A 20,291-nucleotide genomic window follows, 5' to 3' on the forward strand; every position below is an offset into this window, starting at 1 on the left:
ATTCGGCGCCCGCCGGCAGGCCCCGCCCCACGCGGTGCCGTTCGCAAACCCCTCCGTGCGGGAAACCCCTCGGCTTTGCGCTCTCTGGCGGCTCTGAGGCGCACAGCAGCCTAACGGCGGGGGCGGAGACCGGAGCCCGGCGGAGGGCGATAGATCCGGCATGTCTTCCGTGTGCTTTTGGGCTGAAGGATCCCTGAAGGCGTCAGAGTCACAATTATTCCTTGACTCATCCCTTCATTTCATTCATTTATTTATTCTTTCATTCACTTGTTCAGACACTGAGAGCTCTTCTAGAGCTGGGGTTATGGCGCGGAACAAAACAAAGTCACTTGCCCTCTTGGAGCTCACATTCAAGGTGGGAGGGGGGTGGACCTTGGACAACCTGCCACTCCCCTGCGCACAGCCCTTCCATGGCCCCGCATCTCAGTCAGCGTGATAGTCTCATGGCCTGGAAGTCCTGGTCCACCGCCTCACCCGTGTTCCCACTAGCTTCTCTGCGCAAGGGCCTGTCTTTCTTGCTGTTCCCAGAATGTGCCGCGCTCGCCTTTGTCCCAGGGCCTTTGCTGCTCCCTTTGCCTGGACACCATTTCCTCCCCAACGCCTCTGCTCCGATGGCACCTTCTCAGACGCCATCCTGTCGTGAAGGTCCTCAGCTTTTCTGTCCTCGTGCCTTCTGCCTCCCTGTCTGGGAGGCTCTTCCCCTCCTCCCCTGTCCTCAGCTCCTGCTCGTTTTTCAGGTCTCAGTTCAGGTGTCCCCTTCTCCCGGAGGCCTTGAGAAATCCCCCAGGCTCTGTTAAAACCCCTCTTAATAAAGTTATAAACAACACAAAGTCCATCTTTTCCCCGTTGACACCGTACTTGCTTTTCTGGAAATTTTGGTGTATATTAAAAACGCGTGGCTCAGTGTCAGGGGCGAAGTCAGTAGCATACGGAACTGCAGTGCCGGAAGCCGGGTCCAACCCAAGTGGCCATAAATCTCACTGATTTCCACAGCCCTCAAGATCCTTACTAGTTGGGCTGGGGAGGGAGGCTGTTGCAGGACCAGACTTTTTCTTTTCCATCTCTTTTCACGAACACATCTTCCCTCTCTTATAAACTTTAAAAAGTATAGGAACCAGCAGATAGCGTAATGGCTATGTTGCTGGACTCCCATGTAATTGACCGTGGTTCCCGTCCCAGACCCGGCGACTTAAAACTCACGCTGGGCGCGTGTGCGTGTGTACCCAAGATCCCGAGAGTAGAAGGGAGGAGAAGGGATTGCAGCGTGGCCATCCCCCCTGGGGGGTGATTTCTCACTTTCTGTCTCTCTGTCTCTCTCTGTCTGGCGAGTGCATGCGCCCTATAGCAAAAACCTCTAAAAAAAAAAAAAAGTACAAAAATACTTAGTTTGTATGACAAACGAGTTAGGGCCTAGGTTCAGGTGATGAAAAGCTTTTCAGCTGCATTAGGTCCTGGCAGAAAGTGTGGCCAAGAGTGTCTGCCCTTGGTGGTGTGAGACTCTTCTCCACTGCAAGGCCACCCAGTACCAGGTCTGGTCCTCAGTCCCTGCCCCTTCATCTCTATGTCAACCTAAACTATGACAACCCCCCCCACACACACACACACACCACCCACACACACACTTTCCAGAAAATCTGGGAGGCTAGGGGACCTCTCTGGACCTTGCTTGAGCTTGGCTGCTTTCAAGGTTTTTCTACCCAAGAAAGTGACAAGAATTTAACCAGCTTAAAGATCTGTGGGTGGGTGCCAGTCGGTGGTGTAGTGGTTAAGGCAGCTGGATCTTATATGACTCGCTGGCGGTTAGAGTCCTGGGCCCTGAGACCTGAAAGATGTGATGGGACAAGCAGGTGGTGTGGTGGTTAAGGCACTGGACTCCCACACGGCCCACTGTGGTTGGAGTCTGCAGGAGGATCCAGTTCTTGCTTCTCCCAGCTTCTGGTGGCCCTGGTGTTCCTTGACTGGTGGCCACATCACTTAGTCTCTGCCTTTGCAGTCACATTGCCTTCTCTTCTTTTGTTTCAAATCTCTCTCTCTTTTAAAGTTTACTTATTTATTTCATGAAAGAGAGAGAGAGGAGAGAGAGGGGGAGACAGGGAGACAGTTAGCCTTAACAGGGTCTTCATGTTGAAATCCACCTCCAGTTGCAGCCAACCTGAACCATGTGTGCTCAGGGATGTCCCAGGACATGAACCCAGGATCTTTCCCATGTGGGCCCCATTGTGTTATCGCTGCACCACTGCTTGTCCACCACATATAAGGACAGTTGTGACTGCATTTGCCATGTGTGTATGTAGATAATTCAAGATTATTGCCCCATCTAAAGAAACTTAATTTAATCACATTTGGAAAGTCTTTACAAATACACAATATTCACAGGTTCCAGGGGTTAGGGTAGGGACATCTTGGGGGAGGAGAGAGGGAGATCACTCTTCAGCCTACTTACCCCCTTTCTGATAACTAGTAATTCAATGATTCATTCAATTCTCAGACTAAAGTCCTCTGTAGCTTACTTAAAGCTCTTTTTCTGTTTGTCTTAATGAAAAATATCCAGACTAATCCAATCTTTGCATAGTAGGTGCTAATAAATATTTGCACAGAAAGAGAAGGAATCCTCATACATGTGTGTACACAGTGCATGCCAGCCTTCATAATTGTGAAACCAAATCAATTTTTTTTTTTGTGTGTGGTATAGGGCTTGTGTGTTTACCAGAAAGACAGAGACAGAGAGATGGAAAGTGAGAAATCACCTCCCGGGGGGGATGACCACACCACAATCCCTTCTCCTCCATTCTCCTTGGGATCTTGGGCACGCACGAACACATGCCCAGCGTGAATATAAGCCATCGGGTCCGGGACTTGAACTGCGATCAAGTACGTGGGAGTCCAGCGACATAGCCATTACGCCAACTGCTGGTCCCGAAACGGAATAAATTCTTATCCAGAGTTGGTCGGGCCACATTGTTATCCTGGGTGTTCACTGAGGTAAAGTGACTGTGATTGGTTTAAGGACTCACAGTGAGGGAGTGGAAGCTTCAGGGTTAGAAGCTGTGTCTGACTGGGGACCAGCAGATGGCATAATGGTTACATTGCTGGACTCCCAGGTAGTTAGCTGAGGTTCGAGTCCTGAACCTGGACACTTAAAACTCACACTGGACACATGTGCGTATGTACCCAAAACCCCGAGAGGAGGAGGGATTGTGGTGTGGTCACCCCCTGGGGGGGGGATTTCTTGCTTTCTCTGTCTCTGTCTCTCTGGCGAGTACCAGTGTCCTATAGTAAAAATCTCTCTTTAAAAAAATTAAGAAGGTGTGTCTGACTCTGGGTAAAAATCTCTCTTTAAAAAAGTTAAGAAGGTGTGTCTTACTCTGGGGCATGCACACTTTTCCCCACGTTGGGGCTTCAGTCTTGACACTGCTGACACTTCGGACCAGATCCTTCTTTGTCACATGTGTATGTGAGGCTGTGTGGTGGGATGCCTGTGTTAGAGAATGTTTGGCAGCACTGTGGGCCTCTACCCACTAGATGGCGGTAGCGCTCTCCGAGTTATGACAACCAACCGGGTCTCTGGACATGGCTAAACGTCTCATGGGGAAAAAATGACACTTCTTCAGAACTACTGCCCTGTATTCTGCTGACCTAGTGGAGGTGATAGTGGGGAGAGGTACCAGTTCCACTGGGAATTAAACTCAGGTGTTCCACAGAGCAAGGAAGCACCTGCCTTTATACCACGGTGGTGGAGATTACTGGATGTCCCCTGAGAGCTACTCCTGGTTCTCTTGAGAAAAATTTTAGCTGGGCACATTGCTGCCAGAATAAAGACTACATTTCCCAGCCATCCTTGCACCTAGGTGTGATCATGTGACCACATTCCAGCCAATGAGAGGGAAGTGAAGGGGCAAACTTCAGACCATGCTCCCTTTCCCTGCCTTCTCCAGTCTGGCTGCCTGGAGTGTGGACCTGAGAGCACCAGGATCAAGGGATTCTTTTGTTTTTTTGAGAGGTTTTTGCTATAGGGCACGTGTGCTCGCCAGAAAGATAGAGAAAGACAGAGAGACAGAAAGCGAGAAGTCACCCCCCAGGGGGGATGGCCATGCCGCAATCCCTTCTCCTCCATTCTCCTCTCGGGATCTTGGGCACGCATGCACACGCGTCTGGCGTGAGTTTAAGCCACCGGGTCTGGGACTCGAACCATGGTCGACTACGTGGGAGTCCAGCGACATAGCCATTACGCCAATTGCTGATCCCCAAGATCAAAGAGTTCTAAGTCTCAGTATCAAGGAGCACCTGTGTCACCTGGCCTGCCTATGGCCGGATAGCACTAGAGAAGTCAATTTCCCCTGATTTAAGCAACTATTATTCAAGAGCTTTAGTTTGCTACTCTTGCTTTCTATCACCCCCGTCCCCCAAACCAGACATGGGTGTGGGAGAGAGGAAAGAAGGGAGGATGGGGGAGAGAGGTGTCCATGGAGTAGCACAGGCGGTCTGGCTGGGTGAGCTCAGAAGTGCTCAGGGACACCTTCTAGGTAGAATCTTAAAGGTGGAGAAAGAGTCGGGGCACCCCAGACTCTGCCCCATGCTAGGACAGCTCTGCCAGGCCTAGGGTCTTGAAGTCTTCTTGCCTAGAGCTCCTAAAGCGCACTGTCAGGGCCAGTATGAGTGCTGCCAAGGTCACGGCCTTCAGCCCCAGGACCACAGGTGTGAGCAGAGATAGGAGGCCTGCAGGACAGAGGAGGGAGTGCAGGTTAGACCCAGGGAGTGCCCCCATCAGGGAGGTCAAGTCCAGCTGTTGTGCAACCTCTGAAGCCACATGGGAGAGGAGATCTAAGACCCCCACTCCCTCTGTGCTGGGCCCATGGAAGCCTTGCTCAACATCCTGCCTGGACCCGTAACCATGTCAACCACATCCCTAACCTCTGATAATAATAGAAAACTTCTTTCACTTATTAACTGTTCAGTTCCTCTGCCTCAGACCCTGAGCCAAGCACATCCTAAATGCGTAATATAATCTTCAGACCAGTCCTTGCATGAAGGGTAATGACCCAATTGTTATAGGTGAGGAGACAGGCCCAGGGTGGGGAAGTGATATACCTAGGGCCATTGTGTCAGGTGAGGGGACCCAGGTGATCTGACTCCCAGAATGACAGCACCAGAGAGGCTGACTGAGACACTTCTCCTTTTTTTAAGAGAAATTTTTGCTATAGGGTATGCGTGCTCACTGGTTAGACAGAGAGATAGAGACACAGAAAGAGAGATATCACCCCCCAGGGGGATGGCCATGTCACAATCCTGTCTCCTCCATTTTCCTCTTGGGATTTTGGACATGCATACACACACGCCTGGCATGAGTCTCAAGCCACCGTGTCCAGGACTCGAACCATGGTCAGCATGTGAGAATTTGGCAACATAACTATTACACCATCTGCTGGTCCCAGGACACTTCTATCTTAAGCTCCCCAAGTCACCCAGTGTCCCCAAGGGTTAAGCTCTGTAACATAAACTCTTTGACCCTTGTCCCCCTCCTCTTTTATTCACAGAGCTGAACGTCAGATGCCCACGGTCATGCGGTTAGGAGGGGCGCCATCCTGGAGGCCTGGCTACAAAGCCATGCTCTTCAGTATTGCTGTGCCTGGCCTCACAGTGTACCCCTACACTCTGACTCGGGGAGCTCGTTACCACTCAAGCGAGATCACCCAAGGAGCAGCGTACTGAGCAGTCAGACAGCCTGGCTGTCACAACGTCCTTTCATTAACTGAGCTGTTCTGATATGGCTCTCTGACTTCCTGGTTCTGTGGTCGAGATGGAATCCTAGGAACATTTTTGGTTGCACATGAGCTGTGGAAGTCTGAGGTCGCTCCTTACCCACAGCCAAGCCATCCGTGGCCCCCCCTTGCCTGTGGGCACTCATTAACTCCATGGCAGGTAGGGACACTTACCTGTCTGAAATGTCACAGCTGCATGTTCACTGTCCAGTTCTGCTTCTTGGAGAGAGGTGGATTTTGCTGCAAGGGAGAGAGGCTTTCTCACACTTCCTCTTTTCTTTCTCTCCTGAGCCCTTATGCTAGGAGCTGGGGTCACTGAGATGAATCTGCCAGTTTCTCCCTGGGTGGGGCTGGAAGTGATACCCTGCAACTATGAAGGACCCGTTAGACGTCCTGCTTGAGCATCTCTGATGTTTGGACAATGTCTGATCCATTGCAGTACCTCTAGCACTTAGTACAAATTTATGTTTGTTGAATTATTAATGGTCTATACAAATGTCTGTGGAGCACAGAATGAGGAGAAATGAACTATGTCCAGGAGGAGAAGAAAGTTTCAAGGAGAAGGGGCTATTGGCGGTGGGCCTTGAAGGATGAATAGGAGTTCTTCAGAGAAAAGGAGAAAGCATTCCAAGTTGAGAGACAAGCTTATGTAAAGGTATGAAAGCTGACAAGAGCTGGTTTGTTTGAAACATGGTGGTCCAACTACCCCTCTCCCCTGACACCTACGAGACCACCTGTCTCACCTTTAACTCTCAGCCTGGTGCCCTGTCCAGATAGGAACTGCTTATTGTATTTCCTCTGAAACTTCACACAGTAGTAGGTGCCTGCATCCTCAGTGGAGACGCCTTGTAGGAGAATGCTGAAGTCGTCGCTGGAGGCCCGAACTGCTGTCACATTAGGGTGGGAGATGCCTTCGAAGTTGTAAATGGCCTCCCGGTTCAGACCAGTCCCTCGGAACCATCTGATGGGGCCGGGGGGACCATCCCCGAGCACTGTACAGTTCAGGGAGATGGTGTCTCCAGTGGTGACCCACACTAGCTCCTGCGGCTGGATGATCTGGAGGTATGGCCCGAGGTCCCGAGATCCTGAAGCCAAAGACAGCGTCATTGTGGGCTTCCCTCCTTACTCCATTGTCCACTCGTTCCTCCCTCATACCTTCCTCCCTTCCTTCTTCCCTGGGTTTTTCCCTCGACCACTGTCTCAGCATTCTCTCATTCCTCACTAGTTGAGTCATTCAAAAAAGAAGTTCTGAGTGCCCACTGTGTTGCAGTGCCAGGATGAGGAAAACAGCAACGTACACCAATGCCTTGTCTGAAGCCATTCTCCGAGTGGTGGTGGAGACAGTCAAGAAAATCGCCCTGAAGCTGGAAACCCAGAGGACTGCGGGGGGCCACGGGGAAGGAGTCCTTCCTTCAGGGTTTGGAAGAGCCAGGGGAAGTTTCCTGAAATGCTGGGATCATGTGAAAACAAACCCTGAGTGCCCTTGCTCTGGCTCAGATGTCCTTCCCAAATTCACGAGTTGGGAATTGGTGGCACCGTGAAGGTGTTAAGTGAGAACTTAATCCTTTCACGATGTTCCAGGGTAGAGCCTTGGGTGTGATAAGGTCCTTAGGGCAGGGCCCCTGTGATTGCATTCTGGAGGGTTTATAGCGGGAGGAGCAGGGAACATGTGGACAGCAGCTCTGTTCTGCTCCCAGCCTGGCCATGCTCTGAAACTTTGAGAGGCTTCCAGAGGTGGCCTCTAGCCCTGAGCCTCTATATCGTAAACTGAACAAACCTGTTTCTTTCTAAATCACCCAGTCTTGAGTATTTTTGTTCAGCAACATAAAAATGAACTAATGCACCTCCTCCCCTGGAGATACACTGTGCCAACCGTGTATGGGTGGTTTCACAAGCACCCATTCTTCTAGTTAATCACCCGAATGCCACTTGAAATATGAACATTGTCGCCTGTCTTACAAGTTAAGCACTTGACATACAATATATTAATCATAAGCAACTGATTTATGAACGTGCTGATCTTTTTTTTTTTTTTTTTGGGGGGGGGGTTTCGCTATAGGGCGCGTGCGCTCGCCAGGCAGACAGAGAGAGACATAGAGACAGAAAGCGAGAAATCACCCCCCAGGGGGGATGGTCACGCCGCAATCCCTTCTCCTCCATTCTCCTCTTGGGATCTTGGGCACGCATGCACACGCGCCTGGTGTGCGTTTTAAGCCACCGGGTCTGGGACACGAACCGAGGTCAACTACGTGGGAGTCCAGCGACATAGCCATTATGCTAACTGCTGGTTCCCTGAACGTGCTGATCTTGAACAACAAATCAGGATTTGGGAATTCGGGTCACCATTGGTGGGCTTAGCGACGCCATGACGGGTTACTTGGGGACTGTATTAGATTACATGATCAGCCCCAGGTCTTGACTCCCCTGCCATCATGGGTTATGTCTGCCCTTCTGCCGTGTGTGGCCTCGTGATGGAAGACTGCACTTTCTTGTCTCGTGCGTGACTTGGAGCTGAGCCTCGTGATTGGCTTTAGCCAATGGGCTATTAACAAACATAATGAGCTAGGACTTAGACTCCACTTATAATAGATAGGGTAAGTGCCCTAAGAGGAAGTCTCTGTGTTTTTCTTTTTAATGAATTCTCTGTGTTTTTCCTCTATAGCCTGATTAGCGTACAATATATACCCCTTTGACATGTCTCTAGAGAATGTCTGACTTGGGGACCAGCAGTTAGCATAATGGCTAGCTATGTCGCTAGACTCCCATGTAGTCGACCGCAGTTTGTGTCCTGGACTCGGCGGCTTAAAACTCACGCCGGGCGCATGTGCGTGCGTGCCCAAGATCCTGAGGGGAGAATGGAGAAGGGATTGCAGCGTGGCTATCTCCCCTGGGGGGTGATTTCTTGCTTTCTGTCTCTCTGTCTCTCTCTGTCTGTCTGGTGAGCACACACGCACTATAGCAAAAAACCTCTCCAAAAAAAAAAGAATGCCTGACTCCTTGCTAATAAGGTGGGAGATAGGGATCTTGAGTGCACAGACAAGATAAGGCCAAGATGGAGTCACAGTGGGTAAGTTTTCAGAGCCAGAGGCTGGCTGCATTGAGACTCACAGCAACTGTGGCTAAGGGCAACGGTTTCTATTCAGTAAGTGCATTCTAACCAGAAGGACAGGACACTATGGTCTGCTGACTCCACAAAGAATAGGCGAATACATCACGCAGACTACCATGCAACCATTTTCTAAAGCCTACTTCCTTATCAGAGAGTCAACCCGTTGCTTGACTGCCAGATTAAACACCCCTCACCTCCAGCCTCTCTTTGGCAACTCATTCGGGCCCCCTTCCACTATGTTGGAAACTTTTTCTCCTTCTCTCATAAATTTTACTTTCCTCCGCTGTATCTGGGTCTCTAATACTTCACGAACGTAGGGCGAGAACGACGTGGGTGTTGGATCTGATCACCCAGCGCTCCTGCATCAGTGATATGAATAGAGACTTGTGCTTGGGGACTTGGTCCTCTTTCTTCCTGCTATCTCCATGAGAAAAATGTGTCTCAAGTAGCTGCTTCCTCTCCAGCCTGGGCCCTGGAGTGAGCCAGGAAGAGCAGAACCGCCCTGGCCACCTTTAAGCGCGTGTGTGAGATATACCTACTGACTTCTGTGTGCCTCTGAGATTTTGTGTGCTACAGAGTGATTGCGCAGAGAGGCGACTGAGGCCGAGAGACACAACAGGGTGAATGTGTGACCTGCTGGCTTGATACTCACCCTTCACAAGCACCGATGTGCCCTCGTTCAGTTCCAAGTCATCAAACCTCACACAGTGGTAGGTTCCAGCATGTTCCCCGGTGACATTGTGGATATAGATGGAATAATCGCAATGAAGTGGCTCTGATAGCTGCTGGGTCATGGGCGTCACCCCAGGGAAGAAGCCATGTTTGAAGTTATAAATTTCTTGCTGATCCTGAGTGCTCACCTTGACCCATTTGATCATATTGTCCATGCAGGAGCCAACCACGGCACACCTCAGGAGCAAGGTCTCCCCTTCTGCCACCAGGATGGGGCCTTCGGGCTGCAGCACCTGGCACTCGCTCATGTTGCTCTGCTCTGACGCTCCTGCAGCACAGGAAGAAAAGGCTTGAGCTGGAGAGAAAGTTCTTGGGGTCCTAAAGGGCAAGCTTGGAATAATCTAATCATCATCTAATCAAGATGAATAGCTTAGGACAACAGAGGGAAGTTGCTGGAGAAAGGAGGGAAGCAGAGGTTGAGGTGGCTGCAGAGAGAAAACAGAGTTATTCAATCAAAAATCTATAAATAATAATAACCTGTACTTGTCGCGGGCTGGGTTCTGCAAGCATTAACTCATTTATTTCTCAACACTGCTGAGAGGTAGGCAGCATTATCCACAATTTATGACAGAGGACACTGAAGGCCAAGAAAAAGCTAGGTAACTTTTTCAGTGTCATCTGCTACAGACTGAACTGCGGTCTTTTGAAATACCTATGTTGAAGTCCTAACACCCCTGATCTCAAAATGCAGCTGTATTTGGAGATAGTCTTTCAAGAGGTAATTAAGTTAAAAAGAGATTATTAGTATACATTATTTTGTTAAAGAATTATTTATTGATTTATTATTATTATTTTTAATTTGCAACAGGGGACACGTGCTCACCAGAGGCAAGTCAGAAAGAGACAGAAAGAGAGAGAGGGAAAGTGAGAAACCAATTGCCAGGTCTAGGACTTGAACCTCAGTTGGCCATGTGAGGATGTGGGGGTCCAGCGCCTTAACTACCATGCCACCTGCTGGTTTAGCGCAGCTCTTAATCCAATCTGACTAGTGTTTTTTTGTTTGTTTTTGTTTGTTTGTTTGTTTTATTAGAGTACATGCACTTGCCAGAAAAACAGAGAGAGACAGAAAGCAAGAAATCATCCCCTAGGGGGCTGGCCATGCCGCAATCCCTTCTCCTCTGTTCTCCTCACAGGATCTTGGACACACACACACATGCCTGGCATGAGTTTAAGCCACTGAGTCCAGCACTCAAACCACAGTCAACAACATGGGAGTCCAGCGACATAGCCAGTACACCAACTGCTGGTCCCTTGACTAGTGTTCTTAAAAGAAAAGGAACTTGGGAAACAGACACATAGGGAAGGAAGATCACATGATGGTATGGGGGAAGGTGGTCACCTACAAGCCAGGGAGAGAGGCCCCAGAAGAACGAATCCTGCTGACACCTTGATCTTAAATTTTCCAGCCTCCAGAACTATAAGGACGTACAATCCTGTTTAATTTCCTGGGTCTGTGGTACTTCACTATGACAACTCTAGTAAACGAACACATCGTCCAATAAGAATGTGACAGATGTCTCAATTCAAATCCTGGCAGCCTGATTTTAAAGCCCCTGTGCTCAATCCTTACATGCCATGCATGAGAGATGTAGGTTTATGTGGTATGGTTTTTAGCACAAATACCTTCCCGGCCACCAGTGAATTTTCAGAAAACTTCAGTTCTTGTTGATACATTATGGAGTGGGTCAATTTGGGGTAGGTTGCATTGTTGGGTTTGGCCTCAATGAGTACAAAGAGGGCTGAGATCTCCCCTGGGAATTATTCCGCACCTGGGTTATAGGCATCATCAAGTTTACTCCTCTTCTAAAACACTGTGAGGTAGACACTATTATTACCTCCACTTTTTAAGATGAGTAAAAACAAACAACAGGTCAAATAAGTAAATAAGTAAGTAAATAAATAAGATAAACAGACAAAAAACAACCCATGATCTGAGAAGTGAAGAATCATGAGGTGAGCCATGCATTCAGTAGGTGTCATGGTCAGGATTTGAACTTAGATCAGGTGACTAAAGGTTCTGCTCAATTTAAGGTTATTAAGGTAAATTGTGCAAAAACATTTATAGAATACAATACACTCCAATAAAAATGTCTGAACATTTTTTTTTTTTTGGAGAGGTTTTTGCTATAGGGCGCGTGTGCTTGCCAGACAGACAGAGAGAGACATAGAGACAGAAAGCGAGAAATCACCCCCCATGGAGGATGGTCACGCCGCAATTCCTTCTCCTCCATTCTCCTCTCGGGATCTTGGGTACGCACGCACGCACATGCGCCCGGCGTGAGTTCTAAGCCACCGAGTCCGGGACGCAAACCGGGGTCGACTACGTGGGAGTCCAGCGACATAGCCATTACACTAACTGCTGGTTCCCTCTTAACATTTTTTAAAGGATTATTTATTCAATTTTATTTATTCACTTATTTTAATTTGACCAGAGAGAGACACAAAGAGAGAGAGAGAGAGAGAGTGAAAGTAAGAAACCAAGCCACCAGGTCCAGGATTTGAACTATGGTTAGCCATATGGAAGTGTCCAACACCTTAGCCACCATGCCATCTGCTGGTCCCTTAACTTTTTTTATAATTATTTTATTTAACTTTATTTATTATTTTCCAACTTGATCAGAGAAAGAGAGAGAGAGAAGGAAAGTGAGAAAGCAAGCCACCAGGTACAGGACCTGAACCATGGTTGGCCATGTGGGAGTCCAGTGCCTCCAACCACCACATCATCTGCTGCCCCCCAAAATGTCTTAACTTTAAAAGAATTCTAGGAATGAATTTTGCCATAGGGCATGTGTGCTCACCAGGGGAGGTAGGGGAGAGAGAAAGAAGGGAATTGAAGAATCATGGCCCATGGGGATGGCCATGCTGCAATCTCTTTTCCTCCATTCTCATCCCAGGATTTTGAGCATGCACACACAATCATTGGCATGATTTTCCAAGCTGCTGGGTCGGGGATTCAAACTCTGTTGGCCATATGGGAATCCAGCACCTTAACCACCATGTCACCTGCTGGCCCTGAAAAGTATATTCTTTGACTACAATGAAATTAAATTAGAATATACAACAGAAAGATGTCTAGAAAAATCTTATATCGGGGAACTAAATAACACACTTCTCAATAACACATGAATCAAAAAAAATAAGTGCAAAGTTAGAAAATACTGTGAACAGAATGGAAATGAAAATACAACAAAATTTGTGAATACTCCTAAAACAAGACGGAAATGAATCGTAGCAAAATGTTCATATTAGGAAAGAAAGAACTTAAGTAAATGAGCAGTTTCCACCTTAAGACACAAGGTAGTTCTATTTTTAATTTTTTTGAGGACTCACTGTACCATTTTTCATAATGGCTATATTGATTTTCATTCCCACGAATAGTGCACAAGAACTCTCCTTCTCTACAACCACACCAGCACTTGCTATTCTTTGTTTCTTTTAAAATAATTTTTATTTAAAAAAAATTTTTAAAGAATTATTTATTATTATTATTTTAAACTTGACTAGAGAGAGACAGAGAGGCAGAGAGAGAGAGAGAAGAAAAGTGAGAAAGAAAGCCACCAGGTCCGGGACTCAAACCGCAGTTGGCCATGTAGAATTTCAGCACCTTAACCACTATGCCACTTGCAGGCCCCAGTGATTTTTATTTTTTTAATATCTCATTTAATCACATATATCTTTACATTTTTTTTTAATGATAGTATTCTAATGGGGGTGAAGTGATACCTTATTGTGGTTTCAATCAGTGCACTATGTAGTAAAAGGAAATAAAAGGAACCCACAATGGAAAGAAGGAATAAAACTCCCTTAATACACTGGGCACATGCATGTCCATGTTCTGGGGCTGGCTGAGGCTGGGGTGGATCACACTGTGAGGACTCCATTGGGGGTGCTGTCTCTGTCTCTTTCTTTTACTCATGGAAGAAATAAATAAATAAATGAAAAAAAAGAACCAACAAGATGAAAAGAAGCACAACTGTATGATCCTTGACATATGCAATTCTAGAAAACACAAAACTCTACAGCCATGCAAAGCAGGTAAGTGGTTGTCAAGGAGGAATGGAAGGGACGAACCACAAGAAAACTTCTGGGTGTTAGCTACATTCATTATTTTGACTTTTGGTGATGACTTCACAAATGGGAAACATTTGAACACTCACCAAACTTATAAACCTCTGTACATATGTACACTTTATTACATGCCAGTTGTGCATCAATAAAACTGCTTTAACAAGTTAAAAAATTATGAAAACGTTGTGTGTAGGGTGAGAAAGGGACAATTAATACAGAAAAGGCAGCGGGAATAAGTGAGGACCCCAGAGGTCTTATCCCAGCCGGTGGTGAATTTGAGGAAGTGAACCATATGTAAGGGAAGAAGCTGGAGCCTGGGCCAGGCCTCATGCCCCATCTCTCTTCCCCTTTCTTCCTTCCTTGAATCTCCTTCCATGAGAACACAGGGGCTTTTGGAGGTGTCTGGGAGCTTTTCCTCTGCTATCCTGTGGAGCTGGGCCAGTCCTTTGCCCATAGCTCTGGTTTCCTCTTGTCTGTGTTCCATCTGCACCCTCTGCCTTTCATGGTTCCTGACAAGGCACTCCCTTTGGAAGTCCAGTAGAAGCATCAATATTTCTCAGAAAATAGTTGGAATAATTTGGACTCAGGTAGTTTAGATGTATGATTTCCACACAGTGGACATGTAAGTCTCTGGGGAATGAGTGACTAGGAATTATGATTTATATTTTACAATGGAGGAAGCCAGCTTGGAGAAGTGAAAGAGTACCATGAGTCATTTGGCCAGTGAGAGAGCTCCAGCCTGGGCCCTACCAGGACCTCTCCTAGGAGTGGCCACCCTGGAGGACTCAAGACCAGATGAACAGAATCTAGATCTCAGTAGGGCCTGGGGCAGGGACCCAGACAGGCAAGGAATGGAATGAGCCCACTACAAGTCAAATAGACCGCTGGGTGGGTGGAATCTGGGCTCAGAGGCTGAGCTATGCCCAGGATCCCCAAGACTTGGGAACAAAACTGACCCGATCCCAACTTAGGGAAGACATGAGTGTGATGATTATAATAGCCAACAATTATTAAATGTTTGCATTATTCCAGCTACTGACAGGCATCCTCTTGCTGAATCCTCCTAACAGAGTCATTAGTTAGATCCTATTATCAGCCCTATTTTACAGATGGGAAACTGAGACTTAGAGATATTTCTTACACCAGTTAGAGGCGAGGCATGAGCCCAGTTGTACCCCAGCTAAGTCCAGGCTGGCTCACAGGTGTGCGATCTATGTAGCTGTTTGGGCTGAACTTAGAAGGGCTCCAGGCTTGGATTAATCCTCTGCTATGTTGCTCAGTACTTTCTGAACAAGATCCTGTGCTTTCATTTTGCACTGAAACTCAGTTCTGCAGCCAGTTCAGGTCTGAAACTTACCACATCTATAGTTACTAACTCATTTCACAGCTCTTCTGAAGAAAGGTGCTATGAGGGGCCAGCATGTGTGTGCTAGTTAAGGTGTTTGCATCCCACATGACTTGAATCCCAGAACCAGCAGCAGGAAAATCAGAGTGTGTGTGTGTATGTGTGTGTGTGTGTGTGTGTGTGTTTATGCCCAAAATCCTAAAAGGAGAAATGGAGGAGAAGTGATCACCGTATGACCCTCGCCCACAGGGGTGGGAGGATGCTTTCTCACTTTCCCTCTTTGTCTCTCTCCAGCAAGCATATACACCCTCTAGCAAATTAAAAAGAGACAAGGAAGGAAAGAAAGAAAGAGAGAGAACGATTTTTATGAATGTCTCTGTTTTGCAGAAGAGGAGACAGAGGCTAAGAGAGCTGAGGCCTCTGCCACGGACTCACAGTGACTTGCCAGACCCTGGCAATTATGAGTCCAAGGACTTACTCCTTTCACTGTGCTGCTTCCAAAGAATTTCAGCTCCTTGGAACACTGGTCTGCTCTCTGCTGGGCCAGGAAATTTCTCAGTGCCCACTTTTGCACTCCTTGTTGGGGTAGCGGGGGTCAAACCCCTCCAGGCATGGCAGAGCACCCGGCGCCCCTCTCTGGAACCAGCCAGGGTTGGGCCCTGTTCAGTTCCAGATCCCACTCACCTGAGAAGACCAGGATTGGCACCAGCAGCAGGGAGCAGGGTGGCAAGTGGACCAGGCGGGTGGAGATGGGCATGGTGAGGAGCACATGTGCCTCGCCGTTCTGCTCTCCGGTGGGTGTCGGAGCCTGACAAAGGGCCCATGCATGGGGCTGCTTCTGCTTCTCTTAGCCACAGGGACTTGGGGAAGTGTTTTCATTATAGCAAAACAAGGCTGCTGGTGCAAGAGGAAGGAGCCAGGTCAAAGGGCTTCCTGCTTGCGTGCCTGGTCTATGGTTCCTGTAATCACTGTGTCAAAATCTTGATGATTCCTTGCCACAGGCATGTCCTAGGCACCCTGGGGAGGGAGATGAGCACTTCAGTCACAGGGTGAATTCTGGAGTCAGCCGGACTTCAGATCAAGCATCGTGTCCGCCTCTTCCTCCTCAGAAAAGAGTTGCAAAGATTAAATGAGCTGATGTGCATGAGGGCTCAGAAGAATGCAAATGATAAGCATATTAGCCATCCTTATTCACCATACGTAGGACATAGAGGAGGGTGACACTTGCTTAAGGAGAAAGATTTATTCCAGAGCAAGGCCCTGGAGACCTCGTCTGGTACTGCAGGGAGGGCACAGACCTGATTCCTAAATTTATAATCATGGGCAACTCTCCCCACTTCCTGACATCCAAATGTAACACGCTCAGATTGTGCAAAAAAGTTGGTTATGTGGCATCTTCATTTTCTGTAACTGATCCAACCTTCATTTTATGCACCTGGGCTCAGGAATCCCCTCCTGCTGCCTAAGAGAAAGGAAAGGCTTCAACACGCCAGGCAAAGCAATCCAGGCTCTTCCCGTTTCCAGTAGCTGGCCACACTGCCTGGATTCAAATCTTGGCTTTACTCACAACTGACCATGTCATCTTAGGAAATCATTTGAAAACTTGGGGCTTCCGTTTGCAAACAGAAATAAAAATAAAAAATAAAAATAAAAATATGGTTACATGTATGATGCAGTGTAAGCATCGGATATGCTACTATCATTCTCTTTTAGATTAACTCAGTCTTTTTCAGAAAGAAATGAAATAAAATAAGAGCTCACGCTTCCCATGTTTCCCTTTCATTCTCTTACTCCAGATGGTCCTGAGTGCAGAGAAAGTAAAGCTTCTTCCTAGGGCAGGATGGTGGTCTTGGGTTTGAATATATCCCCTAGGTCCCTGGAATCTGGTGTCTGCTGTGAGGCAGTTGGTCTGCCCTGGTCTCTGAGCACTTTGCGCTGAGCACTTTGCGCTGGGTCTTCTGAAATATACTGGTTCTGTCTAGAACTCTGGGGCCTTGCACTGGTACCACTGCTAAAACTCATTGCTCCCTTTACTTTTCTTCCTGTTGAGGAGACCCTTATTTAGAGCCTTTTGAACTAGTCATAGGCTAGACAATTCTGGAAGATCCCCAGTCCGTCCATGTCATCCTCACAGGTGAACAGATTTGAATCACCTGCTCATCTGTGCAGATTTCTCTCTCAGTTATTTCTTTCCTTTCAAGTTTTACTTAAAAATAATTTTAGGTTTTCAAAAGGCAATGTGTTATATTGGTTAGCTATTGCTGCATGACAAACCACACTAAAATGTAGGGCCTTAACCACTTATTTAATTCATGATCGTTGAGTTGACAATTTAGTCTGGGCTCAGTGTAGTGGTTCTTTAAATTACCTTAGCTGATTTTGACTGGAATTGCTCATGCACTTCCGGTCATCTGCACATCTGCAGAGCAGTTAGGGGACTTTGTTGCTAAAGTTGTCTGATTGCGTACTTCGGTACCTCAACTCTCATCCTCCAGGTGGCTAGCCAAGATTGTTCTCATGGAAGTGGCAGTTCTGAGAGAGAGGAGAACTTGTAAGATCTAAGGTCACTCTTGCCACATTCTTTTGGCCAGAGCAAGTTACAAAATCAGACCAAATCCAAAGGATGGAAAATAGATCTCTCGACAGAAAGAACTGCAAAATCATATGGAGATGGATACGACGAGAGGGTAAAGAATTGTGGATGTGTTTTGTTTTGTTTTGTCTATGAGCCAGAGGGAGTGTGTGCTTGCCAGAGAGGGACAGAGTGACAGGGAGAGGGAGAAAACACATTCTGATGGGGTGTAGTCAAGCCACAATCACTTTTCCTCCATTTCTCAATCTGTCATGGTTTGGGGCATACACCTACACATGTGCACATGCACACACACCTACACACAATCACACACACACACACACACACACACACACACAATCTAGTATGTATTTAAGCCACTGGGACCAGGATTCAAACCAGCCAGGTGAGAACCAGCTCCCATAACTACTAAGATACAGGTCTGGCCTAAAAGAATTATGGATATTTTTGAAACATTTCTATCCTGGGTATCTGAAGAATACAAAATTCACGGGGTTCAATGTCTCCTTTGTAGCACTCCCAAACATACATTTTTAAGGCTTAATTATAGTCACCAGTTTCTAGAGATTTTCTTTCTCCACTTTTTCTGATCTAGTGCTCTGAAGCCAGGTTGGACATGGTTCTTCTCTGGTGGGAAGCCAGGCCACGGTCCCTTATGCTTTGGAAATCTCTGAACATAGCCCAGCATTCCGATTCCAGGAACACACAAATGCTGGGACTCTTGCATTTCCAAATCCTGTCTTCTCTTTCGTTTTCTTGTCACCTACACCAAGTCATAGGGGGAGGATTTCCCCTCTTTCCTTCTGGTAGGGACTTTCCTAACCCTCAGGCTTCTTCCTAACAGATGGCCTTCTCTGTTGTAACTGGAATCCTTCCTGCTCCCTTCTTGAAGCAACAAGTATCACATTCTGGCTTTGAAGTAGGAAGGAGCTGCCAGGGAAGGAATTAGACCGCTGTGAGGAGAGAAAATGCACAAAAAGTATTATAACATGTTCTGTCTGTCACATCATCTGTAACATGGATAAATTGTGATAATGCACGGGGCACTGGTTCACAGCCATTGCTCAGTGATTAGGAGCAATGATGTTCCTCCCGGTAACTGTGCTTGGCTGCCATGTGAACAGGGATGTCAGTTACTAGCTTGAGTTAAGTTGTGCTCAACTTGGTACTCAAGGTGTATCCAGAACACGAGTCAACATGTAAATCAGCTATTTTCTCTCTCCACGATAGAAACGTTAAAACCACAGCCTTTCCATTGTTTACCGTTGAAGAGATACACAGTAAGCACGCATAGAAAAAACGTTCACCCTTGTAAACAACCAAATACGCATATTCTTTGACTTAATGATGGGGTTATGTTCCGATAGACCTATGGTAAGTTGAAAATTATTGAACCCATCTAATCTGAACATCATAGACTAGCTTAGCCTGCCTTAAACGTGCTCAGAACACTTAGTTAGCCTATGGTTGGGCGAATCTAACACAAAGCCTATTTTATAATAAAGCGTTGAATATCTCAAAATTCCAGGTACGGTTTCTACTAACTGTGTATTGCTTTTGTACCATTGTAGAGTTGAAAACTCATAAGTTGAACCACTGTTAAGTCGAGGACCCTCTCTGGAAATGCCCATTAAAAAATAGCAACAGTGGCATCTTTTCAATCGAAATTTATCTTTACTTCTTTTTTTTGCCGTCTTCCTTATTGGAGGGGATCAAAGTTTGAGAACTATATTTTCCAGAACTTCCTGCAACAATATTCAGGATTATTCCTTACCCAGGAGAGATTTGGAAGATGAAAGAGAAGAGGCATTGTTACTTTTTTACTAATGGAGAGGGGGCAGGTATGTGGGCATCAGCAGATGGTACATATGAGGTTTTGCAGTGTCCCCCCTCTTAAGTCACCTCTAAATCACAGGCATTTGTGATCCTCGGTGGTAGTTTCTGTGAGTCTCTCAGATTCCTAGTTCTCTAGGAGCTAGCAGTGAACTTGAGAGATAAAGGAGAGAAGAATTGTGACGGTCTGTAGGCACTAACCCCGTGGATTCTCCTGAGAACAAAGCACAGATGCATGGCTTTTTCAGACCTAATTTCAATGTCATCTGGTAGCACTTCCGCATTCTCCTCATATAGGAGGAAACATTTGTTGCCTCATTAATCCTAAAGCCTCTAAATTCCCGGAATCTGACTTTCTGCGATTTGCAACCCGGCCTGTCTCTTGCTTGGTTTGGTTTTCTTGCTCCTTTTTTCCTATCAAATCCTATGACTTTTTTTGGGTAGGGTTGTGTTAAATTTTTATTGAGGTCTGACTAATGTACAGAGAAGTGCATAAATATTAAACAGAGCTCAGTGACATTTTAGATATGTTTACATCTGTTCGTACCTATATAGTCACCACCTCGAGATAAAGAAGGTTCCCTCTTGCTCCTTCCCATTCAATCTGTGGCCCCAGAAGCGACCATCACTCTCATTTCTACCACTATAGACTGATTTTTCTTGTTCTTGAAGTCATATACATGGAGTGACTGGTGTCTGGCTCATTATAAAGTTTTCAGGTATATGTGTAAGGGGAATTCTTTTTTCTTTTCCTGTTGTGATAAAAACACGTGACATTAAATTTACCATCTTAGCTAGTTTTTTTTTTTTTTTTTTCAGTTTTACTATAGGGTACATGTGTTCGCCTGGGAA

The 20,291-nt window shown here is 46.8% G+C and overlaps 1 protein-coding gene across 3 annotated transcripts; it reads right to left on the minus strand.

Annotated features, from left to right (window-relative positions):
* Positions 1-4,132: 4,132 nt before the first annotated feature.
* On the minus strand, positions 4,133-15,978 carry SIRPB2 (signal regulatory protein beta 2). 3 transcript variants are annotated; one of them, XM_006162507.3, is made up of 5 exons: positions 15,698-15,975; positions 9,521-9,868; positions 6,503-6,844; positions 5,934-5,999; positions 4,133-4,716 (listed from the first exon to the last, which is right to left on the minus strand). In XM_006162507.3, the coding sequence occupies exons 1-5, from the start codon at positions 15,768-15,770 to the stop codon at positions 4,577-4,579; spliced, it is 969 nt and encodes a 322-aa protein (XP_006162569.1). In that variant the 5' UTR covers positions 15,771-15,975; the 3' UTR covers positions 4,133-4,576. The 3 variants fall into 3 exon arrangements, 1 of the variants encoding a protein (XP_006162569.1); XR_003546835.1 differs by having other exon boundaries at positions 4,634-4,716; positions 5,934-6,123; positions 15,698-15,978; XR_003546834.1 differs by having other exon boundaries at positions 4,634-4,716; positions 5,934-6,129; positions 15,698-15,978.
* Positions 15,979-20,291: the final 4,313 nt, after the last annotated feature.

Source organism: Tupaia chinensis, unplaced genomic scaffold (genome assembly GCF_000334495.1).
Source record: "Tupaia chinensis unplaced genomic scaffold, TupChi_1.0 Scaffold140086_1, whole genome shotgun sequence".
NCBI lineage: Eukaryota > Metazoa > Chordata > Mammalia > Scandentia > Tupaiidae > Tupaia > Tupaia belangeri.

Bases quoted from the DNA above. Each gene is read 5' to 3' on its own strand.
- SIRPB2 (XM_006162507.3), bottom strand. From the start codon at position 15,770: ATGCCCATCTCCACCCGCCTGGTCCACTTGCCACCCTGCTCCCTGCTG. The intron at 9,869-15,697 runs GTGAGTGGGATC...CCTGTGCTGCAG, and splicing joins GCCAATCCTGGTCTTCTCAG to GAGCGTCAGAGCAGAGCAAC. The intron at 4,717-5,933 runs GTAAGTGTCCCT...TCTGTCCTGCAG, and splicing joins AGCTGTGACATTTCAGACAG to GCCTCCTATCTCTGCTCACA.